At 42.0% G+C, this 25574-nt stretch overlaps 1 protein-coding gene across 2 annotated transcripts in view; it reads left to right on the top strand.

Annotated features, from left to right (window-relative positions):
• Positions 1–2494: 2494 nt before the first annotated feature.
• CROT (carnitine O-octanoyltransferase) overlaps positions 2495–25574 on the top strand; it is a 54069-nt gene continuing 30989 nt past the window's right edge. Inside the window, exons 1-5 of one of the 2 annotated variants that reach the window (XM_075558463.1) lie at positions 2495–2644; positions 6802–6940; positions 16184–16308; positions 18021–18202; positions 18507–18631. In XM_075558463.1, the coding sequence (XP_075414578.1) occupies positions 6826–6940; positions 16184–16308; positions 18021–18202; positions 18507–18631 (547 nt within the window). In that variant the 5' untranslated portion in view covers positions 2495–2644; positions 6802–6825. The other variant, XM_075558462.1, reaches the window with a different exon arrangement.

Below are 25574 nucleotides of genomic sequence, written 5' to 3'. Positions count from 1 at the left end.
TGACCTATAAATATAGACACATAGATCTATTTCTCCATCCTCCTATATATATTTGCATGTACATGTCTTTGTCTAGACCTCCATGAATGCCCTTTGACTCCTAGTTCTTTCCTCCATCTCCCTTGACTTTCCTCCTGCCCTACTACCATGCTTCATCGCCACCTGGGCTAGAGTATACCTCTTCTCTAAGCAACCTTACCCTTGATCATTTCCCACCAGGCCTGTCACTCCCCCTTCTCTACCATTTGGGGTCCCATGTTTTTCCCTTGTCCCTGGGTAAAAATAAGCAAAAGTGGCATAGGGAAAAAAGCTACTGTATACAAACATTTTAGGGGTGAAGACGGTGTAGTATGGAAGAGACCAGACCAAAACCAGGGATGTACATGGTAGACAATGGTGGAGGAGGTGGGGAAAGGAAAACAAAAGGATGAATACAAGGAAGAAAAGGGTAGTGGGGTCATGGGGCATTAATCCACCCAAGGGGAGGGTATTGTTTATATCTCCACAGGGAAAGTGGGACCAGACTCCAACCCAGTGTCGCAAGGTGTGAATGCAATATCCCGGCATGGAGGAGGGAACCGGTGGAGAGGTCTGGGAGGCTGGCCCCAGCACCATAAATTAAGTGTATTCCTGCCCCTCCCCCGAAAAGAATTTGTTCCAAAGGACGACATTGACTCTGCAGCTCTGGGAGATGGACATATTTGATCAAAGCACACGGGAGCAGATGAAGGGGCAGGAGGAGAGAGTGGAGCACAGCCTGGCCCACCAGGCCGTGATGATGATGTTCCTGAGTAGAGCAGCCAGTCCACAGAGAGAACAACATGGCTGGCCCCACTATGAGACATGATGCCCCTCAGTGACTAAGGGCGATACAGGGGACAGCACCGGAGACAGTGTGGGAACTGCACCTGACCTGATCCCACCACACCGAGGCAAATCACTGGGGGAGTGCAGTGGAACAGCAAGGGAATGGAGTGGCAAGGTCCCCAGGGAATGCTGAAAGTGGACTTTGGGGCCAGGGCGTGGTGCCCCAACACTGGACTGGGAAACGCTCCTAAGGGCCAGCAAAAGATCCCTGAACTAACTACAAGCTTTTCTCTTGTGAACTGTTTTGTTCTGTTCTTTGTCAGTGGTTTGTTTTTGTTGTTTTGTTGTCTGGTTGTACACTGTTGCTTTGTTTTCCTCTGTCTAGTTTTCGTGCATGTTAGTGACTCCACAGGTCTGTCTGAATAGGACAGGCTGGATGAACTATCTGGAGGAAAAACAACGGGACCGACAGTTCTGGGGGGACTTGGGGTGGGGGGGTAGGGGGGATAAGGAAGTGGTGTCCTCTCATTTCTTACCTAACGCTCTGATTCTCTGTAAACTCTCGAGTGCCATCTATGACTTCGTGCTAATGGTTTCTCTCATCCAGATGATGTCTTTGTCTTTTTCCACTTAAGATTTAATATCAGTTCTGAAATTATATCGGAGCGTGGAGCTTTCCTTTGTATACTAAAACACCGGATGTTGTGCAATAGCTTCACCTCTGTGTAATCAAGTACATCAACATTTCTGTAAACAGTCTCACTGTTCCAAGTAAATGCTCAATTATATAAATATTCCAAATTGTTCAGAGGAACAGGTAAGGGACTCAGGTGGTCAGGAAGGAGTTGGAGTGACCGGAAGGCAGTTAGGGTGAGCTCTTTTGAAATAAATCTAATTTGACATCACGTTCTTTATATTGACACCTAGTTCAGAGCCAGTAAACGTCTGTTCATTCCTTCCACAAAAATGGAACTAGGTCCTTGAAATTAGAAATAGAATATGTTATTTCAGGAGGTAAATATTAAAATTAAATCTTGTACTTCTCACAAACGTAGTTTATGAAACCAAGTTGACCACATTATGATGTTCCTCTAGGGCATACACCTACATCGCCTCAGGTTTAAACTTTCATTTCCTGCCATGATCAGTCCCAACTTGCCATCTTAGGGGCTTCAAAGACCGCGCGCCCCAAGAGCACCTGATGGCCGGGAGAGAGACCCAGGAAGACAGTACATCGCACAGGGTCAACGCCAGCCTCAGAAGATAAGGCATCGGGGCGGTCGCCGTTTTCTTGGCAGGGCGTGAGCTGGGCCATAGGACGCGTTGGTTTTAAGACTGTCGTACTTCCCTGTTGCAAAAGCAGGCCCACCTGGTGGGGGCAGGAGCGGCTGGCAGCCGGAGCGAGGGCAAAGGCGCGCTCACCTTGCAAAGGTCAGGCCAGCGGCTCTAGCGTCGGCCGTGGGTTCAGGCATCAGTCCGTCCGCCAGAGGCCCTCCGAGCGCCGGGCCCTGGCACCGCACTCCCCCCGCCGGCCGGGACGCAGCCGCACCGCAGACTCCGGGCCTAATCGCCCCAGCCTTCGGGCGCAGGGCGGGACCTCGCAGCTTTCGTCCAATCGCCTGCGAGTCCACGAGGATGGGCGTGACCCTCGCGACGCCCCGTCCAATCGGCGCTCTCCGGCGGCTGGGCCCCAGCGGCGCGACGACGCTGCCGGGCGGCGGGGACCTGCGGGCCTGGCGGAGGCAGAGCTCCGTCCCTCCCGCCGCCGCCGCTGCAGCGTTCAGCAGAGTCGGCCCGCGAAGGCCCGGGAACCGCGCGGCGCCGGCACTTGGCAGTGGTAGGCTTGGGCCGTCGTCCGCCTTCTCCTTCGCGGGCCTCGGCAAGGGACGCCTCTGGGGCTGCGGGGCCGAGCCGTCGGGGCTCTGGGGTGAAGCGCTCTCCGCGCAGGTGCTCTCCCGCGGTGGCATCTGGAACGTGCTGTGCGGGTGGGTCCCTTGCGTGATGGACGGAGGCTCGTCCCCCACCCTTCCTCTGACTCCGAGCTGCGCCCCGACCCCTGCCCCTGCCCCCGGCTGCTCCCTCCCGCAGGCCTGGGAGGGACCTTGCATCCTGTGGACGGATCTCACGGGGAACCCCAAACCAAACCCATTGCCATCGAGGTGGTAATGAACCCCACGGCCTGACCCGACCTCTCCAGGGTTTCCGCGACTGCCAGGCTTCGGGGGAGCCCTGTAGCCTCATGCTTCTCTGGAGTGACCGGTGGGATTCGTGGGGCGCCGCTAACTCACAGCTCCACAGGGGTTCCCGGTCTCCTGGAATGGGGTGCCCCTCTCGGAAACGTTCTATGATCCCATGGTAATGCGATTCAGCTCTGGACCTGATGAACTTGGCGTTGTGCTTTCAGGGATTTGAAAAAGTTTGAAGCTTGGGGCCTGCTGTCTTAGACTTTTGCCTTTCACATTCGTTCATCTACCCCTCCCACATCAGTTTTTGTTAAGCTTGCTAATTCCTACAGTCACCCACCTACTTCCTACTCCTCTGACCCCCAAACAATTGTTGCACGAGGCTGTTCTAAACACGTATTTTAATGCACGGGTGTGTATGAATGTGTGCCTGTACTGGATCTTGATTCTGCGTCCGCTTTCTGTGACTTCCTATCGGAGTTCCTGTTTTATTGCTTCTAGGGCATTCGCTGAAATTTAACCCAGTACCATGATAATCTCCTTCAGAATGTGTGTGTGTGTTGTTTCATTTAACACTACCCCACCCCTGTCATCAAGTCAATTTTTAAAATACTTTCATTGGGAGCTCTTACAGATACCAGGGCATTTCATAGTTCCATCGCCTCAAGCAGTATTGTACAATTAATTGCTACCACAATCAGTTTCAAACCATTTTCTTTCTTGATCTCCTTGATATCAACTCTTTTTTATCCCCTCCCACCCCACCCCGAAGAACCCTTATTATGTAAATTTTTCCTTATATTACACATCCAATATATCCATTCACATACAATTCTGTTGTTGAATCGCATCCAGTGGGTTTATACAGTCTTCAATGCCATCGGCTCCGTTTCCCATCCCCGCCTTCCCATACCCTTATGGAAGTGTTAATCCTGTTTCTGTTTCTGAAGGGCTATCCATCTTGACTTTCAGGTATCAAATGATCTTAAATATACAAATGAACCTATGCAAATGTAACATGGTTAATGAGATAAATTAAAACCATAGTAGTAAGGGAAGGAACTATTAGAGAACCAGATAATAGTGATGTGGTTCATCAGTGCCTTAGTGCACCCTGCATTTATCACCACTTCCGGGTGGCCCTTCTGAGAGCGACTGTCCAGTTATCTTACAGGTGGTTTTGGGTCTCCACTGCATCCACATCCCTTCACATTAAGTCAGTGTAATTCCATGTGACCTTTAAGTTACTTGTTCTACAGGGAAGTCTGAATGAAGACAATAATAGTCTTACTCTTAGTTTTCCGAAGTCCATTAAGTGGCAGAGAGGTATAGAGAGCAGTTTATCTTCTGCGTATATGTTTATTCAATGTTTCATTGCTGCCATGACAATTATAATAGTTTAAAACAACGCAGATTCATAGTTCAGTTTTTAATAGATCTGAAGCCTAGCTGGGTTTCACTGGCTACTCAGCTTGGGATCTCACAAGACTGAAATCAAAGTTCTGTAGATTGGGCTTTCCTCTGGATCCTTTGGAAGAGAATCCATAGTCATGCTATTCAGCCTTCTTGCATTTGTAGAAACGAGGTCCCCTTTACCTTATTGGCTGTTCACTGGCGTTTTCCTTCAGCATTCGAACCTTAAATCCTCATGCTTTAGCTCAGTGCCGCCCCAAAAGACAGGGAGTAGGGGGCGGGGTGCTGGAATGATGCAGAGGGGCTGCAAAAGCAGTCACCTACACTGTAACCTGGATTTTGGAGCACAGTATTTTTTAATTACCAGAGGGGTGCCAAAATAAAGTTTGGGAACTTTCGTATTATTCTGATTCTCTTCTGCCACCATCCAAAAAAGGTCTCAGCACCTAAGGGTTTGTGTTACGAGATAAGGCCCACCTGGATTATCTCCTTATTTTAGAGTCAAATTCCCTGTTAGATAACATAACCACCAGAGTGGTAATTTACCATGATCACAGGCTCTGGGCATTAAAGGGGGATCTTGGAGAATATTCCTAGAAATTCTTTTTTTTTTTTAACAATTTATTGGGGCTCATACAATTCTTATCACAATTCATACATATACATACATCAATTGTATAAAGCACATCTGTACAGTCTTTGCCCTAATCATTTTTTCTCCTCTTTTCTTTTTTTACATTTTATTAGGGACTCATACAACTCTTATCACCATCCATACATATACATACATCAATTGTATAAAGCACATCCATACATTCCCTGCCCCAATCATGTTTCTAGAAATTCTGCCTGCTATTTTATAGTTGCCTCCAGATCATGATTTCTTAATACATTTGTTTTAGTCATTTGAAAAATACTGACACAGTTGTGATAAGTTTGTCCTCTGTGCAGATGAGGAAATTGCAGTAATGTTGTTTGCCCAGAGGCTCATTGAGTTGGAGTGTGGCTCTAGCTCTGCATTTCCATCTGTCCAAAGCCATGTTTAGGCATGACCAAAGGAGAGTGGAGCCAACAGCAAAGATGCTGAGGAGTGATAAAGTTGTTATGCCTCAGTTTTGGATTATCTCAGGACAGCAGTGCAGTGACCTATGGCATCACCAAGTGTCTCACCCGAATAAAGAAACTTCTAAATACAGTGACAGCACTAGATGGCAGTGAGTTTGGCTTTTCTTATAGAGGAAAGTCGGGAGACTCTGACAAACAGAATACCTGGCTTCCATAAATGGGTTGGCAGTGGGGAGGGGAGAACACATGCAGTCTTCTTTTAGGGGCAACGCCTAGAGATGACACATCTCACACCACACTGATTCAAAGGCCTGGTAGGAAAAACTCTCTGGGTGGCGATTCTGTTCATAAAGATGAGTAAAGACAATTTTGGCAGTAAACACTCTTGGCCCTTTGTGTGTGTGTTCTTTTTTGTACTGAAAGTTGATGTTTACTTATGCTCACAAAATACTTTTCAGAAAATTAATAGAAACTAAACTTTATAGGACTCAAACGTTTCCCACTCAGGAAATTGGCACACATTGTGTAAAGTGCTATGCCCTTTAATATTTTCATTATGGTGAGGAAATATACTCACGTATAAGATAAAAGTAGCTCATGAATCCAGTCTAAACAGTACATGTGTTGTAAGGTGTCACAGAAACAGGTATAGCAGTAACTACTGTTACTGGTTGCCACAGAGCTGAATTGGATTCATGGTGACCCAAGGTGTGTAACAGTAGAGTTCTGCATTGGATTTTCTTTTTGAAATTGCAAAATCAACTTGCTTTATACATAGCTGCATCTCTTCACTGAACGAACTTGAGCACATTCTAGGGATTCACGCTCTCATTTCCCCCTAATGTTTACGGTTCTGGTATCTCCTACATATTCCAAATTTGAGACTGCCCTGTTTTGCTGCATTGGATGTGACTGAATAGACTCAAAGCCAAAGAAAGATCTGGTGTTCCAAGTTCAGATATTATGGCTTTGATTTTAGGCTAATTATTAAGCGTGCATTTGAGTTTCTTCGTAGAATGGCAATGGATGTTACATTTTAGAAGTAGCATGAAAATTTAGAAGATGGCGTTTGCTTTGGATAACATCTAGTGTGGTACATGGCAGAAGGTAGGTACTTCATAATGATAATGGAATTACACTGGTCTCACATTCCACTTCTTCACTGTCAGTCCTTGTCTGTGCCCTTATTTTTTAAGTTTCTGACAAGATTGTAACCACTTTAAGAATTGGGATCAATTGGATACACATTAGTTAGTTTAGTGAATTAGACCTGGCATTATAGGTAACTGTTTATGAAGTTGAAGCTATGAATATGTTTCTTTTCTTACTTTAGATTTTCTATTGTGATTGTTACATCATGGAAAATCAGTTGGCTAAATCAACTGAAGAAAGAACATTTCAGTACCAGGATACTCTTCCATCATTGCCTGTTCCCACACTGGAAGAATCATTGAAGAAATACCTTGAATCAGGTATGTTCATAATCTTTTAGTATACACTAATATTATCAACAGATTAGATAACTAGAAAATTGCTATTTTCTGAAGATCTAATTGTTTCTTCTACGTTCATGATAATTAGAATAGTCTTTAAGTGCCCATTTTTTTTCTTTTTCTCTGATAATTTCCCCTGTAGTACATATGTTGTCATCTCCAGATATGAACTGATATTCTTCTTTTGTGATTTCTTGGTTCTTTTAGTTATTGATATTATAAGTTCATTTCCTCAAAAATATGGCTGTTGCTCTTATCATAAAACCCCTCTCAACCCCATTCAGCTTATATGCTCCCCAATATACCCAGACTTTTCCTCTCAACTGCTCAATGTAGTTGTGCAGTTACCATTTGGGATTAAATCAATATTCAAGATTTGTGGACATTAAATTATCATTCATAAGCAAATCATGCAGTGTACTTCGAATGTAGTACCTTTTTTATTTAGTTTCCTTTGTCTCTAGAAATAATTTATTTCCAAAGCTTTCAACACACTGACAATCACTGGATACATTTAAAATCCCTTCCATCTTCTATCAGTCTCATTCTCGTGGAGAGATCGCACCTGGAGCCCTCTACTTTTTGTTCCAATCATTGCTAGTTTTTCTCGAGCCTGCTATCATCGTCGAATTTTCCTTTGGTCACATTCTGACACTTCTCTCCAACATTCTCTGTTTCTTAGAATCTGTGTCACTTTATTACTCGGTTCCCTCCCTTATTTTAATGCAGCATATTTTTAGTAGCTACTTGGGAGACAGAATGCCTAGGAGGGAAAATGTAAGGCTTAAAAATGTATTTATTTTATCTTCATACTTGATTGTTGGCTAAGGATAGAATCCTAGTTGGAAATGATCTTTTTTAATGATTTTTTTTTCAAGAAAGAAAAGCTTATAGTTAGTTCAAGGATCGTTTGTTGGTTAATGATTTTTAAAAAGAGTTCTGAAGATATTTTTTGTTTCCTTAAGAAGTCTGATGTTCATTTTTTTAAAAACATTTTATTAGGGGCTCATACAACTCTTATCACAATCCATGCATGATGTTAATTTTTTATCTTCTACATGTGGCCTATGAGCTTTGCTCTCAGGATACATTTAGAAACCTCTTCATTTTCATTCCTAATAGTCTTATTTTTTCAGTGACGTGCCTTCCTTCATTATTTGACAACTCAATGGCTTCTTCCTGTTTACAAAAATTTATGTTTTTCATTTTTAGGGAATTCAAAAGATATTTCTCTTATTTCTCTTTATGATAATTTTCTCTTCCCAGTAAATTTTGTTCTTATTCTGAAACTCTTTTACTTGAGTAAAAAACAGTTTCAGAATAATTTTTTTTTCTTTTTTTACATTTTATTAGGGACTCATACAACTCTTATCACAATCCATACATATACATACATCAATTGTATAAAGCACATCCATACATTCCCTGCCCCAATCATTCTCAAGGCATTTGCTCTCCTCAGAATAATTTTTAATTAGTCTCCTGCTCCCTTATGAATGTCTTTACCTTTTTTGTTTATTTACTATTTGATTTCATCATCTCAAATTTTCTTTTGTTCTCTAACTCTCATGTATGAGACTTAGTCTTTGGTCTTCAAAAGTAAATGCTTTATGTCTACTTCACTTTTTTCAGACATTGGAATTATGCTTAATATGTTTAAATAACTTGAAATTGAAAATCAACATAGTATAGGAAGAACAAATAGCTATAAGCTTAGCAAATTATATTGATAAAGTACCAAATATAACTTAAATTATTTACAAATACAATAAAAAATTAATATGAAAGGTTTGGGTCAAACATTTAAGCTGTGGTAATAAAAAAATTAGTAAACCAGAAGATAAAGCTCCCAAAAGCACAATACAGAAGGATAAGAAAAAAAGAGAAAAAAAATGGTTTAGATATATTAACATCTAGAACGAAAAGTAACAAAACACATCTAAACAAATCACTTACATTAAATAACAAATATAATTTTTAAAGTGTCATGTATAAATTCCTAAATTGAAAAAAATCAAACAAAAACTTTGAATCTAGAATTTCATCCAATAAGAAATGAATAAAGAGAAATGTCCACACAGAAATAATAGGCAAATTACCACATCAAAGAAAAGGAAACAAGCAAACAAGCTTAAGAGCACTGAGAAAGAAAAGAGATATAACCTAAATGTAACAGCAAAGTATCGATGGTCTTCGTAGCCAAAACCAAGCCAAACAAACTACTGCCAAGTTGATTCTGACTCATAGTGATCCTGTCTGACAGAAAAAATCTATTGCTTAAGGATTCTGAGAATATAAATCTTTACGGGAACAGACAGCCTTATCTTCACCTCTGGAGTCACAGGTAGGTTTGAAACACAGATCTTGGGGTTCGTAGACTGCTGCTTACCCAGAATGCCATGAGGGCTCCTTACTGTCTGAACAGATGCCAGGGAACAGGAAAATAAGGTTTAACAGTGCTGGCAGAAATGATCACAAAACTAAAATTGTATACATAATTAAAATATCTTTAATCAATAAAGTTAAATATACTTTCAAAAGTAAAATTACTGATTTGATTATCAACAAAAGTGTTGATAGAGTCCATGACAAGAAGAAAGAAGTTTTTCTGTGTGAGGTTCTAAGAACAAAATGAAAGAACAAGAAACTTAAACTTATGGAAACATTAAATCAAACTAAATAACAAACTAAAGGAAATAGCTCATCCTTGACAGTGTAGATGTTAACAGCACGTAGGTATCATAAAAGTCTAATTTCAAGCATTTTAATTGAATTAGAGATCAAAGCATATGTTATTTGAAAATTTTAGTTGATTGTAAGATAATCTGTTTAAAAAATCATTTTGTTGGTGGCTCATACAACTCTTATCACAATCCATACATACATCCATTGTGTCAAGCACATTTGTACATTTGTTGCCCTCATCATTCTCAAAACATTTGCTTTCTACTTGAGCCCTGATACCAGCTCCTCATTTTCCCCCTCTCTCCCCGCTCCCTGCTCCTTGATGAACCCTTGATAATTTATAAATTATTGTTATTTTGTCATGTTTTATACTGTCCGACATCACCTTCACCCACTTTTCTGTTGTCTATCTCCCAGGGAGGAGGTTATATATAGATCCTTGTACTCTGTTCCCGTTTCTACCCCATCTTCTCTCTACCCTCCTGGTATCGCTACTCACCACTGGTCCTAAGAGGTTCATCTGTCCTCTATTCCCTGTGTTTCCAGTTTCTATCTGTACCAGTGTACATCCTCTGGTCTAGCCAGATTTGTAAGATAAAATTGGGATCATGATAATGGGGTGGGGGGGGAGCATTTAAGAGCTAGAAGAAAGTTGTATGTTTCATTGTTGCTACCCTGCACCCTGACTGGCTGGTCTCCTCCCCGCAAGCCTTTAGTAAGGGGATGTCCAGTTGCCTACAGATGGGCTTTGGGTTTCCACTCCGCACTCCCCGTCATTCACAATGATATGATTTTTTTGTTCTTTGATGCCCGATACCTAATCCCTTCGACACCTCATGATCACACAGGCTGATGTGCTTCTTCCATGTGTTGCTTCTCGGTGAGATGGCCTGCTTGTTTATCTTCAAGCCTTTAAGACCCCAGATACTATATCTTTTGATAGCCGGGCACCATCAGCTTTCTTCACCACATTTGCTTATGCACCCATTTGCCTTCAGCGATTGTGTAGGGAAGGTGAGAATCATGGAATGCCAGTTTACTAGAACAAAGTATTCTTGCATTGAGGGAGTACTTGAGTGCCGGCCCAATGTCCATCTCCTACCTTAATACTAAACCTATACATATATGCACATAGATCTATTTCCCCATCATCATGTATAAAGATATTTACATATGTACATGCCTGTATTTAGACCTCTATAAATGTCCTTTGCCTCCTAGTTCTTTCCTCTATTTCCTTTTACTTTCCTCTTGTCCCACTATCATGCTCAGTCTTCATTTGGGTTTCAGTAATTCCTCTCGGTTACGTTGCCCTTGATCAAGCCCTATCAGGCCTCTTATACCCTCCTTGTCACTGATTTTTGGATCCCTTGTTCCCTTGTCCCTAGGTTTGTTAACAGCACTTCCTTTCCTTTACCTCCCCCTCTTCCATGTCCCGCACCTCCCACCCCCCTGCAACCATGCTCCAGTTGTTTTCTCCTCCAGATAGTTCATCCAGCCTATCTTATCTAGATAGACCTGTAGAGATAATAATATGCACTAAAACAAAACAGAGCAAAACAACAAAAGAAAATAAAATAACAAAAAACCAATGACAAAAAAAGCCTGTAAATAGGTCAAGGTCTGTTTGTTGACCTTTAGGATTGTTTTCTGGTCAAGTCTGATGGGGTGCCATGTCCTGACCCCAAAGTCTAGTTTTGGTACTCCCTTGGGACTTCCTTGCTCTGCTCCCCTTGCCGTTCTTTTGCACGCCCTTAGTGTTTTGCCTCAGAGTGGTGGAGTCAGATCAGGTGCAATTCCCACACTGTGTCTCCATTGTTGTCCCCTGTAGGGCTATGGGTCAGTGAGAGATGTCATGTTTCATAGTGGGGTCGGCCATATAGTCCTCACTGTGCATTGGCTGCTCTGAGCGGGAATATCGTCCTCAAGGCTTCGTGGGCCAGAATGTGCTGCACCACTCTCTCTTCCTCCCCTTTCATTTGCTCCCATGTGCTCTGATCAGACATGTCCCTCTCCCTGAGCTGTAGCTTCAGTGCTGTCCTCTGAAGTAAATTCTTCTGGGGGGTCCGGGGTGCAGCTGTCCATATGGTTGGGATTGGGGCAAGCCCCTCAGACCTCTCTACTGGTTCCCTGCTTCATGCCAGTATGTTGCATTCACATCTTTGAGCACCGAGTTGAAGTCTTGTCCCTCTTTCCCTGTGGAGATATAAACAATACCCTCCCCTTGGGTGGGTTAGTGCCCTGTTCCCCAGCTACCCATTTCTTTCTTTTCTCTTTTTTTCCCTTTCCTTTTTAGTTGGCTACCATATGTATTCCTGGATTTGGTCTGGCCCCTGCCATACTACCTGGACCTCACCCCAGAAATGTTTGTATACAGTAGCTTTTTCCTGATGTCCCTTTAGCATTTTTTTAAATATAAGTTTACCTCAACAGACTCATGTGCTTGTCCTTTTGTGCTTGGCTTACTTTGGGTCGCATAATTTTCTCTAGTTTTTCCCATGCAGCCACGTGCTTCATGCATTCATCACTGCTTTTCAGTGACACATTGTATGTATGTACCACAGTTTTTTAATCCATTGGCCTGTTAATGAAACTTTGGGTTGTTTTCAACTCCTTGCAATTATTAACGGTGCCATGATGAACATTGGAGCAAAGATGCCTGGCTGTGGTTTGTTTCTTGCCTATTCTGGGCATATGCCCAATATGGGGATTGCTGGGTCGTATGGCAGCTCAAGTTCCATCTGTTTTAGATATTCCTAAATTGATTTCCATAGTGGCTGTACATATCTACAGGTCCACCAGCAGTGGATGAGAGTTCCTGTCTCACCACAGCCCTCCAACACTTGTTGCTTGCTGATTTATTGAATTGGACTGTCTTTGAGGGTGTTACGTGGTATCTCATTGTTTTAATTTGCATTTCTGTTATGGCTGATGATCAGGAACATTTTCTCATATGTGCGTTGGCCATTCGGATTTCTGCCGCCGTGAAACTTCTGTTCAGGTCCTTTGCCCACCTCCTTAGTGGGCACTTACTATTTTTTTATTGTATGCTTGTAAAATATTGTAGATTTTAGTAATAAGGCCTTTGTCTGATATCATTGCTAAAGATGTTTTCCCAGTCTGGGGACTCTCATTACTCTCGTAGTGAGTTATTTCGATGTGCACAGGTGTTGTATCTTCAGTATATCCCACTTGTCAATTTGTGCCTCCTCTGTGTTTGTGTCCTTCCCTATTTCTGACAGCCTGTGCATTCCCTGTGCCAAGGTTCTCAGGTTCGTCCCAATTCCCTCACTGATGGACCTAATGGTTTGGGGTTTTCCTTGAGGTCTGTGATCCACCTTGAGCTTATTCTTGTGCATTGAGTGAGATAAGGGTCTTGCTTCATTTTTCTGCAGGTAGATATCCATTTTTTCCCAGCACCACTTGTTGAAGAAGGCATCTGCTTCCCATTGTATACTTTTTGGGCCTGATAAAGATCAGTTGTCTGTATGCTGATGATTTTATTTCTGGGTTTTCAGTTCTTTTACATTGGTCTGAGTATCTGTCCTTATCCCAATACCATGCGGTTTTGACCACTGTGGCTGTATAATATGTGCTAAAATCAGGTAAAGCAAGCCCTCCCACTGTGTCCATCTTCTTGAGCTCTCTGCTAATTTGGGGCTTCTTCCCTCTCTATATGATGTTTCTTTGAAGAAAGATGAGGGTAATTGTATCGGGATTGCATTAAACTTATATAGTGCCTTGGGCAGAACTGACATCTTTACTATATTAAGTCTTCGAATCCACGAGCATGGGATATTCTTCCATTTGTTGAGGTCATTCTTGGTTTCTTGCAGTAGTGTTCTGTAGTTTTCCCCATATAGATGTTTTGTTCTTTAAGTCAGGTATATCCCTAGACATTGCAGTTTGTGCTTGGCTGTTGTGACCACTTCACTTTTTTACAGCTTTCCAGATAAGACTTTTTTTTCCAGATAAGATTTTAAAGAGACAAAAATAAAGCAATGAAGATACTAATGTCTCTTATTTTCTTGAATGAATTTCTAATTTATTTTAATTTCTAATTTAATACTCAGAACACTTATTTCCACTGGGATAACTGCCCTGTATACTTCTTTCATTTTTTAACAGAAAACCATCTTTGACTGTGAGATAGCTTAAACTACTCTGGGTAGGCTTTACGGCAGCTTTGTACTGAGTATCAATGGAAATAAACTTTTAATTCCTTCTCTTACTCATGGCTAAACTCCCCCCCAAACAAACAAACAAATAAACAACTCACTGCTTTTGAATTGATTCTGACTTATAGTCATGCAATATAGAGCTTCCAAGGCTAGTAAATCTTTATAGAAGCAGACGACTGCATCTTTGAACCACAAACATGGTGATTAGCAGTCTAATACTTCTACATCACAGTGTCAGCAAGGTGCTGTTGTGGTTAGGTGCTATTAACTCCAGTCAAACAGAATGAAGCGCTGCCTGATCTGAGCCATTCATTATGTTTGAGCCCATTGTTGCAATGACTTTGTTGATTAGTCTCTGATGGTCTTGTTTGCTGACCTTCTGCCAAACATAATTTCTTTTTCCAGGAACTGGTCCCTCCTGATTACACGTTCCAAGAACTTGTGTTCAGGCCATCCTACTTCCAAAACAGACTTGGTAGTTTTTTGGTAGTCCATGGTATTTGCAGTCTTCTTCATATGCATGTCTTTAGTCTTCTTCGTTGTCCACAGTTCACATTCATATGAGGCAATTGAAAATACTGAGAGAAAAAAAAACAGAAAAGAAAACACAAAGCCCTAGGTCAGGCAAACTTCAGTCTTCAAAGGGACAGCTTTTCTTATTGGCACTTTAAAGAAGTCTTTTGCATCAGTCTTTTCCAGTGCAATATCTCACTTGATTTCTTGACTACTGCTTCTATGGTTGTTGATTATGTATCTAAATAAAATGAAATTCTTGAAAATTTTGGTCTTGTATCCATTTATTACAGTGCTGCTTATTGGTTCAGTTTGAGGATTTTTGTTTTCTTATGCTGAGGTGTAACCTGTACTGAAGGCTATAGTCTTTGATCTTCATCATTAAATGCTTCAAGACCTCAACTTTCAACAACAAAAGTTGTTTTATCTACATATTGCAGGTTGTTTATGAGCCTTCGTTTCATCCTAATTCCATACTCTTTCAGAGTCCTGCTTCTTGGATTATTTGCTCAGTATAAAAATCAAATAAGTGTGGTGAGTTAGTCTAGGTACACTAGAGTAACAAAATTTACAGACACTCATTTTGTAAGAGAGTTTTACATAAAGGGTAAGTATACATTAAGAAAGCATCCCAACTCAGTGTTGTCCAGGCCCATAAGTCCAACATTAGCCCATATGTTCAACACTGATCTACAAAGTCCTCAATCTCACAAAGCACACGTAGAGACGCCGAATGCAGGAGAAAAGCCGAATCAGTGAATGTGTAAGTATCTCAGTGCTAGCAGGGGTCTCCACACGGCTTCTCCAGCCCCCAGCACTGCATCAGGGTCGATCCATGTGGCTTGCCCTCGGGGATGTCTTGAAGTGAGCCTTGCCGGCTGAGGCAGAGTACTAGCTAAGGCAGCCGCACCCTGGTCCAAGCATCAGAGAACAAGAGACAAGAAAGGTGAGGCTCTCCAAGCCATTTATCGCTCCACCCTTCAATTAAGCCCACATGTGTTCATTGGCGCAGGTTGGCACAATAAACCTTACCTATCACATATGGTGAAAGGCTTCAACCCTGATACATACCATATATTCTCCAATATAAGCTGATCTGAATATCAGTCGAGGCACATAATTTTATCACCAAGCTGTATAAAAAATGTGCTGGAAAACTCGGCTTATACACATGAGTATATATGGTACCTTTCCTGGTTTTAACCTATGTAGAATTACTTTGTTTTATTTAAATAACCACCCTTTGGTGTATGTACAGGTTTTACATGAGCACAATGTAAGTGGTACTTGTGTGACTCAACAGGAGCCCTGGGCATTCAGTGGTTAAGCTCCCAACAGTTTGCTAAAAGGTTGGTGGTTCAAACCCACCCACCACTCCACAGGGGAAAGATGGCAATCTGCTTCTTTAAAGATAAATAGCCATAGAAACTTTACAGGGCCAGCTCTACACTCTTCTATGAATTGCAGTCAACTCAAAATCTAGCATTGTGTTGCTTGTGTTGTGATTGTCTTATTTGTATGTGTGGATAAACAGGATGTGTTTTCCCATGGAAATAATGGCAAGATGATAGTTCCTTCTCTGTAATTGTAACTGATCTAGAATGATTTTAAAATAATTTTTGAGAAAATGGTTATCAGATTATACAGTATCCACTCTTACTTTTTACAGTATTTTGCATTGTTGTTTTTAAGTCATTTATATTATAAGCTCTGTTATAACTTACTAGATTGCTTTGATATTAGCATATTTTAATTAATTGTCAGTAAACACTGTATACATAATAATTGAAGTGTGCTGGTGGTACTTAATGTCAAAATAACTTAATGTGTATTTTTTTTATAGTGCAACCATTTGCAAATGAAGAAGAATATAGGAAAACTGAAGAAATAGTTAAAAATTTTCAAAATGGGATTGGAGAAAAATTGCAGCAGAAATTACTTGAAAGGGCAAAAGGAAAAAGAAATTGGGTACTTATGTTTTTGAATTTATAATTTAAAAATACATGTCATGCATTTTTAAGTCATTTTATAGAAATCCTTGCAGTCATTGTTATTACCATCCAAAAGAATGAACAAATCGTTTAATTCAAGAGTTCTGCGTGTTGTTGCGTGGCCGCACTAGCTTATCAAAAGGAGAACTTGTTAAAATGCACCTTTTTAGGGTAAGTGAGTCTGATGCAGTAGTATAGAATTGGGGCTCAGAAATCCCCTATCCCTCACACCTCTCTCTCTTTAAAAAAAACCAAAACAACTAATAGTTTTTATTCATCATCTTTCAGTATCTGAACTTCCTTCCTATGTCACCTCATGTTATCAGAGTCCATCTGCTGTTATGTTGGAAGTTGTCTTCCTCCTGCAGCCAAAAAAATCTGTATGTTAATAACACCCCTTTATTCTGTTGCAGGTGATCGCGTGAGAAAAACCTTCTTGTCTAGATTATTATAGCAAATTTTTGTCTAGATTTTTGGTAAATGAAGAAGAGTATAGGAAAACTGGAAAAAAATAGTTTAAATTTTTCAAAATGGAATTGGAGAAAAATTACAGCAGAAATTACTCAAAAGGGCAAGAGCTAAAAGAGATTGGGTACTTACGTTTTTGTGTTTAAAATTGAAAACCTTAAAGTACCCAGCACACTAAAGGAGATAGGCGCCATAGGCGATGCGGTGTAGAGGAGTAAACAGTCCTCAAAATGGGGCAGAGAAGGGGTATCCGTGCTCCTTCCGCAGACAGACCGAGGGAGAGACTGCTGCAGCGTAGGTCTCGGGCTTTTCCACAGGGAGTCTCCATTGGCTTCTTCAGCCCAGCTACTACTTTACTTGTCTAGCGTAAGAAAAACTAACATGAAACGGAAGATGAATTTTTATAATTACAAACATTGCTTTAGTCAGGAAATGGTTGGAACTATGTTTTAGAATTAAAAAGCTGATCTTTTTATGAGTTGATCTGCATGAAGAATAATCCATTTTAAACTTTCCGAGTCCTGTATTTGCAGTACTGAGATTTGGGTGGTTCAATCTAAGAAAGTGAAGGTAAAAAAGTTGTTCAGTCTGTACTCTTGTGACGTATCTTTTTCTGGATGACTAATTTTAGCTCAACATCAATTTCTTTAAAAATAACCTTAAATAATTTCATAAGATCTGCCTATTTCTGCATTACATTCAACAATTGGAGAGCATCGAAGTGGGACTGCCACATACTGCAGGTTATTGAGCACATGGAAACTTGTGTTTGAAAGATCTCTATTAATCCTCATGAATTTTAGAAATATTCCTGATTTAGTATGTCAGGTGTTTTGAAAGGGGAATATAAAGGCCTTGGTCATCGTTACGGTGAGATGAGCGTTTATGGACTATCTGCTTACCTGGGTTCTTTAAGCAAGCACTCGGCACTTTGTTGGGTCCTGTGGCTTCCATATGATACGATACTGAACCAGAAGGTGCCTTTTCAGGGCTTTTTGCCAATACAGTACTTAATAGTGCGGCTAAACAGAATAATAATAACTCAGCCTAAAAGAAGGAGTTAATATAATAGCATTTTTCAAAATCTGTGATGATTTAAAAATAAGGAAATTTACTTTTCAGTGTTGAGGAGTAACGAACAAAGATGACGCTTTGTTTCGGTCAGTAGTTTTGCATTCTGCTCTTCTGAAGAACATTAGCTGATGGTCTTCATTCTTTTAGCTGGAAGAGTGGTGGCTGAATGTTGCTTACCTGGATGTTCGCATACCGTCACAACTGAATGTCAACTTTGCTGGTCCTGCGACCCACAGCGAACATTACTGGCCTCCAAAAAAGGGCACTAATTTAGAAAGAGGAAGTATAAACCTTTGGCATAACTTGAACTACTGGCAACTATTAAGAAAGTAAGGACATTTATGATGATTCATTACTAGATTTACCCCAAATCTCAGATGGCACAATGTTGAACTTACTTATCTGGAGATGAATGTTGCAGTTGTGACTGGTTTTTAAGTTTTGGTGGTTTTTAAAAAAATCATTTTATCGGGGGCTCGTACAACTCTTCACAATCCATACATCCATCTATTATTGTGCCCAGCACATTTGCACATTTATTGCCATCTTCATTCTCAAAACATTTGCTTTCTATTTGAGGGTTTTTAAGTTTTATGATAACTTCTTGATAAAAATATGTTTCTGTTTTAATAGAGAAAAACTGCCTGTTCATAAGGTTGGAAATACTCCCCTAGATATGAGTCAGTTCCGAATGCTGTTTTCCACCTGCAAGGTCCCAGGAATTACTAGAGATTCAATTGTTAATTATTTTAATACTGGTAAGTTTAAATTATGGGTACTTGTATTCATGAAAGCATTGAGATTTATAGTTGTTACTGTGATACTATGAAACATCATTTTGAGGCATGTCTTTCTATCTTTATAACTAGCTTGGCTGGCTTTGGATATAATTTAAGGGCACGGGTTTCCTAACCTGTACCTTACTAACATGGTTGAACACAGACATGATGCTTATTTTATACCTTTGAGACTTTAACATTTTACTGAAAAGTAGAATTATGTGAATCAATATTAATAAAATCCTGATGTAAGGAATCGGTATGCTTTTCCTCCTGTCCTTATTCCTTATGTGAATGCTCATTTTGAATATTTGGTAATAGTGCCTCTTTTATTTTAGTGAATATTCTTTGTGTTTTCCACTTTTTCTTTACATGAGCTGAGACCTTTTCCGTCTTCTTGGGGGTTCTTAATGCAGATTGAGCCATCAGAGTCTGTTTCGTTATTTCAAAATTTTTTATTAAAAAATACAGCTCTGAATGAATATTTTGTTATATAAAATTTTCTCTTAAAGCAAAAGTTTTATACCCAGTTGTGCTTGTAGAATATGGGAAATGAAGAACAAAGATCAACAGACCTGGTTTTGAACTCAGTCTTTGTGTTAGTTACCTAAGAGCTGTGATAGGAGAGATACTGTTAGATCTCTCTGGGGGGGGGGCGGGGAGAGATACCTCGGTCCTGGGCTCCTCGTGAGAAAGAATTCACACCGAAGCTTGGTTTGTGATCCAAGTGAGTTTTATGAGCGTTAGAAGAAGTTTCAGGTTTACACGGCACCCACGGGACTCTTCCTGAATGTGCAGCCTGCCTGGAAACTACTCAACTCCGGTCTCCTGCCTTTTCAGTTATTCTGCGGGGAGGTGTGGTGGACGACCCCTGGTCGATCCCATTGTCTGAATTGAATTCACCTGGCTTAGGTGGCCAATCCAGGTGCAGCACTCACCCACGTTTCTGGCGGGAAATCTGAACCTCTGAGCATGTGCAGTGTGCCACTCCTTTGTTTCAGTAGCTCAGCCCTCTGGGCATGCGTAATGGATGTCCCAGCCTTTCCCTAGACTGCCTAGCAATACCACAAGTTGGTGGCTTTAACAAACAACTATTTTTTTTCATAATTGAAGGAAGTTTTACTTAATGTTCTCTGTTTTACTTCCCTGGGTTTTAGAATATCCATTGCAATGACAAAATACATGATTCAAGGGCTTCTTAAGGATGTTAACAAGTTATAATGCCAGGTAGAAATGCTCTGGGTTGATTTGGTCATCAGGACAGGCTGCAGAGTTCTTTCATGTCTGCTAATAAATGCCCAAGGGCATACCACTCTGCTGGAAGCCAACCCTGAAGGCATTCAGCTCAAGCTTCCTGAAGTAAGTGCCCAGAGGCACCCCACTCCAGTAAGCTAGAACCTGAAAGGATTCAACTCCACCTACACAGGTCAGAAAACCAACTTCCCCAATTAAGTACCAAGAGGCACCGCACTCTGGGCCAGCATCCTGCACAAAAGCCACCACCTTGATGTGCTCTGTGAGCTGGGAAGGCCATCACTTTGTTCCATGCTCAGGTTCTTGGTTCTGTTGCCGCTCCTCTCATGTTATAGCCGTCTGCCGAATCCAGAAAGTTCTTTGTACAGGGATCCTAAGGCCGGAGTAGGTTCTCCACTCCTGGCTCTTGCTGGTATTAAGCTCCCTCCCCCTGCTTTTTACAAGGCTCATTTTCTATACAGTAGGATGGCATTGCAGGGAATCCTACTCACAGTTACTCATAAGTGAATCCTATCAGTATTTTACACACCTTACCAGGTCCATGCAGGAAAAAGTTGTTTGGGGAAGTTACAGACTTTGGCTAGAAGAGCCACGTTAAATAATCCATTCCCCCTGCTGCAGTTTGGGAGCCTGGGAGTTGGAATTTAAGTTGCTGGCTCTAGGACATAGATTCCCAAACTCATTTGGCCTACTGCCCCCTTTTTAGAAAAAAAATTCAGGGGGAAAAATGCCCCCCTGGCACTTAAAAATATCTGTACTCTAGCCCATCATCTAGGACAAAGTGCAGCCGTCCGTCCGCTTGTGCAGCACTCTCTGGGGGCGGGTGCTCAGCATTGCTCACTTTGGGAAACACTCTTCTGGAGGAAGGCTTTCTCCCTCTTTGGTCTCCTCTGCTGGGTTACTTGTTTTCTTGGCAATTTTCCTTTCATTTGGCGTGTACGAGGTTAAGTAAAAACATGTTGCTACTAGGGCTCCAGTTAATAATTTTGCTGGTTTATTTCAAAGTACATGCAAACACGTCTTTGTGGCTGACTAGTAGATGATTGCAGACACCTTCTCTCAGTGATGCATTTGTTTTAGTCCATTAGCTTTCAAAAAAGGTCCATTCAGAATAGCGCCGTTGGGGGATTTTGCTGGGCCAGTTAGAGGCAAGGCAGAAACATTAGTTCAGAAAGTGATGATGGCTCTTGCAATCCCAAAGGCATCATCCTGATAGATTTTCCTGAAAGACACAGGCTGATCGCGAGGTTTATTATGAAGTTGTTTTCAGAAAATTGGAAGTTACATTGGTGAGCAAAGGCCAGGAAACTAAATCTGAGCTATGCATTTGTTTTTCCTTTGAAGATAGCAAAGGCTGCCACATGAGAATTTTACTGAGAAACTGTACCTCATCCGCCCTACAGCTGTGGTTTTGTCCCTTCAGACTTCTTTTTCTTCCACAAACTCAAGGAACATTTAGAAGGAGTACCATGAATCCCACAAGGACACCCAAACCTCCATTTAAATGTGGCATGAATCCAAGAGCATAGAGTTCTTAAGGGGAGGGTTAGAGAGATGGAAACAATGCTTTTAGAAGTATAGAGACCTGGAGAGAGGATATGTTGAGAAACAGCTTCATATTTTGGTATTTTGGTTTACTGAAAGTTTTTATGATTTTGTAGGCATATCTCTTCTTTTCCCCCCGTTCTGCTTGCTTTTCTTCCCCCAATCTGATTATTTTATATTGTAAAGAAGCTTAGTTTAAAATACATACACCCGATCTAACATGGCCTCAGTAACATAATAGAGAACACTGTGTTCAAGTTGAGTTGCATTCTCAAACACATTTTTTTCATGGGGGTTACAGTTCAATCCATGACATTACCACTTAGTTAGGTATGTTATTAGACAAGATACTTTAAGTTGTAATGTGGAAAGTCGAAATTCATTGATGTTTCTCTTGATACTGGTGGTTTAAGCTGTCAGGGTTCTTACATTCTGGAATTTGTGGCTATATGAAGATACAGACAGGGATAAAACAAGTCAAGACAAACCAACGTGGGAATATTGCAGGGTTTAAAATCAGGAAAGGTGTGTGTCAGGTGTTGTACATGAACCGGACAAGAACAACTCAGTTTATGGTAAGAAGCAAAGCAGTTTATTAAAGGGGGGCAGAAAGGAGAAAAAAGAACCCTGTGCAGGGTCCAGCCCACTGAGGAGAGGGAGAGCGGTCCCGATTGCTTACGGACTTGGGTTTTTATAGAGTGGGCTAAACAATGGGGCTTTGCAGCTGTGCAAGCAAGCAAGAACAGAAGCGACCTTGCAGTTAGCCTTGACATTTTAAAACTTTTGTTTTTCTTCCAGATAGATGTGTGGCCTTAACTTGCAGCTGCTATTTTCTGGCCAATGTTTGCTTGACCTTAACCTCAGGGGAATTTCCATAGCTTGATATAAAATGGAGACTGCTACAAGATGGTTCCGCTCAGGCTAACTATCACATTCCTCCCTGTGGTTGTTACATCTGTGAATCTTCCAGGTGTAAGCGTTTTATAGGGCTGTGGCGGGGGCTCACTCTGGGCTAGTTGCTCCTACGATTTACTTCCTACCAACAACTTGACAGACTGTACTCGGTCTTGTACAAACTGCATTAAGTTTTTATGATTAGCGGGCCGCAAGTTAGTCTTATTAAAAGCAAAAGCAGAGGTGAGCCATGGAGACCAGCTAAACATTTGCTGGAACCAACCTTTTTGGCTGTTTCTGTTTTCTTCTCGCGCACTTAATCTTTTTCTGACTAAAAGCTAAGCTATTTTTGATTATCCCTGAATGGCTGGCATAAAAACAGCAACTTTCACCCAGAGCCATACAAAGGCTGCCTTGCTTAAGAAGTAAAAGGTTCAATCCTCACCTGCTTTGTAATACTACTTCAGCAAGGGAATTGAGGGGTTTTTCTAGATAACTGACAGACTGCCCTAAATTCAGTAAATTATTATTAATCAGCTGACTTAAAATTTTATAATTTCCTTGTATTAAGGCCACCGTTCCTACTGATGCTGACCTGGCTACACCTAGTCCCACAAGTAAAGGAACCAAGATGGGGGCTCTTTTGACTCTGGAATAAGTGTTAAAATGCTGCCACACGGCTTACCCAGAATACAGAAATACTGGGGGTAAAATCTGAACTAATATACAAAGTCCAGTGTGGTCAGAGGTGAGTAAGGTTGTAGAGAACAAGCAGGGAGAGAGTCCAGTGGAACAAGCAAACCACCTTCCTGGTGGGGCTGCTAACAGAAAGGCTTCCTTGGAACTGGGTGTCACAGAAACACTGGCACAATACTGACTCTACCGCTGGGTTTTCCAGCTGGTTTGGTAACAGTGTTCTTTCCCTTGTAAGTCTTCCAGGGCTTGGGTAGACCTTTCCCCTCCGCTTCCTTCCACCTGCACACACTACTGTTACTATTATAATCTGATAGTGTGATGTTAGCTACTGAGGAGGAATCGTAGATCCAATTCCCACAAAGTAGGGTGGTGCTGGGTTAAGACATGGCCAACAATCACTGGTGAAGTTTGGGTTAGTAGCATTTATAAAAGCAAAAAGGTTTTTATGGTTTTTACTTCTGCTAACATGGGGGGAGTTTACTTGGGCTGAGTGCAGGGGTCTTGTGCCGCTTGACCCAGGCCCAGTCGCTTGGGGTCAGGTCATGGAAGGGTCCCAATCCAAGCAACTGCTCTGATTCGGGATCTCCTGCGGTATCTGCATGGTGGAGGCAGCGTAACACCTGTATAGACTAAAAGTTCAACATGAGTGAGGTGCACCAACTGCTCCATTCCAACCCTAGGTAGGAAAGGAGGGGTCTACCATACATAATTTCATTAGGTGCAAGGTTTTCAAGGTAAGGAGTGCAACGGACACACATTAAAGCAAAAGGCAAAAGTCTTACCCAGTTCTCACCAGTTTCTGTGCATAATTTAGTTAATACTTTTTTTTTAAGGTTCTCTTCATTTTTTTTTTCACTTGACCAGAACTTTAGGGCCAGTAGGCACAATGGAGCTTCCAGTTAATACATAAAATTTTACTTATAATTTTAGAAATTTGTGCCACGAAGGCAGGGCCATTATCAGGGCCAATGCACCAGGGAATGCCAAATCTAGGGATCTAGTTAACAGCAGTGTGCATGCCACGGTGGCCGTTTCTGCCTCGGTTGGGAAAGCCTCTGTCCAACCAGAGAAGGTCTCTACAAAGACCAGCAAATGTTTATAACCATACAGTCCCGGCTTTACCTCACTAAAATCCACTTCCCAGTATTGAGCGGGCAATGCTTTTACTCTTGTGGCTGGCGTGTTCTGTGGGGGTTGTTTACTTGGGTGCAGGTGAGGCATTTTTTGGCCGTGCCGTATCTACTTTTGGAGATTTGGAAATTTGTATTGTTTACACAGGTACAAGTGCAGTTTGGTTTCTTCCAAATGAGTGGTCTGATGCAACTGATCCATTAATTCCCAGCCAATTGCCTCAGGGACCAACTTGCAGTGATCAGGGAGAATCAGCCACCCGTCAGGGTTTCAACACAAGCGATTTGACCAGCCTTTTTGCTAACTGTTGCGCAAGTTCCCGCTTCTGTTTTGAGTAGCAGGGGCGAGTAGGCAGGTTTGGCTGGAACGAGGTAAGGGACCACTTACCTTCTGCTTGTGCCAGTCCCAATACTGGCCTTGGTGATGCCAATGCTGCCTTCTTGAGTGTCCTCTGATGGGCCTTGCAGTGGATTATATATAGCGAGACGCTGAGGCTCCCACAGGCTCGAAGGAGGTCTTGCATTTCAGCCTTGTGTTTAATTTCCTTTCCTTTGGAGGTTAGCAGTCCCCTTTCTTGATAAAGGGCTCCATGGAATTGAGCAGAAGTAAAAGAATAATGGCGATCTGCCCATATATTGACGGACTTCCTTTTCCCAGCTTGAGTGCCCGTGTCAGGGCTATAAGCTCTGCCTTTTGGGCTGAGGTACCCGGGGGCAGGGAGGTGGACCACAGTACCTCAGTTTCCGTGGTGACCGCAGCTCCTGCTTGCTGGACGCCCTCCTTTACGAAACTGCTGCCATATGAGAGCTGCAGGTCTGCAGCCGTCAGGGCTACATCAGTTAAGTCTGCCCGGACGTTGGAGATGGTTTCCAAGGTCTCCACACAGCTGTGGATTGGCTCCTCCCCAGCCTCGTCCGGCAGCAGGGTTGCGGGGTGGAGGGTAGCTGTTTTGGAGAACTGGACACTGGGCAGATTGAGTAACAGTACCTGGTACTGGAGCACGTGGGCATTTGTCATCCAGCGTTCAGGAGGGCTTTTAGCAGGCTCTCAACTGAGTGCCCTCCTGCAGCACGGTCACTTGGGGATTGTTTATTCTGAATTCCTGGAGGAATTCAGTGCCTCCCCAAAGAGGGCTGGAGAATTTTGAACTTTTGGACCAACCGAGTTTAGGTTAATTTTCCAGTGACACCTTCTTGCGGATCAGCCCATTTAAAAGCAAAAATGGGCTGGCTTAGAGGAGACACAGGAATGGAAAAGAAGCAACCTTTAAATCCAACACTGAATACCAAGTACGCTCAGGGACAAAAGGCTTAGCAAGGTGTAGGGGCTAATGCACCACTGGATGAATAGTGACTGCCGGGCATTGACTTCCCTGCGGTCCTGCACTGCTCTAAAGTCATTG

The sequence above is a fragment of the Tenrec ecaudatus genome, chromosome 9, assembly GCF_050624435.1.
Source record: "Tenrec ecaudatus isolate mTenEca1 chromosome 9, mTenEca1.hap1, whole genome shotgun sequence".
Lineage (NCBI taxonomy): Eukaryota > Metazoa > Chordata > Mammalia > Afrosoricida > Tenrecidae > Tenrec > Tenrec ecaudatus.
The sequence above is the reverse complement of the archived record's forward strand: the minus strand, read 5'-3'. Positions and strand labels throughout refer to the sequence as shown.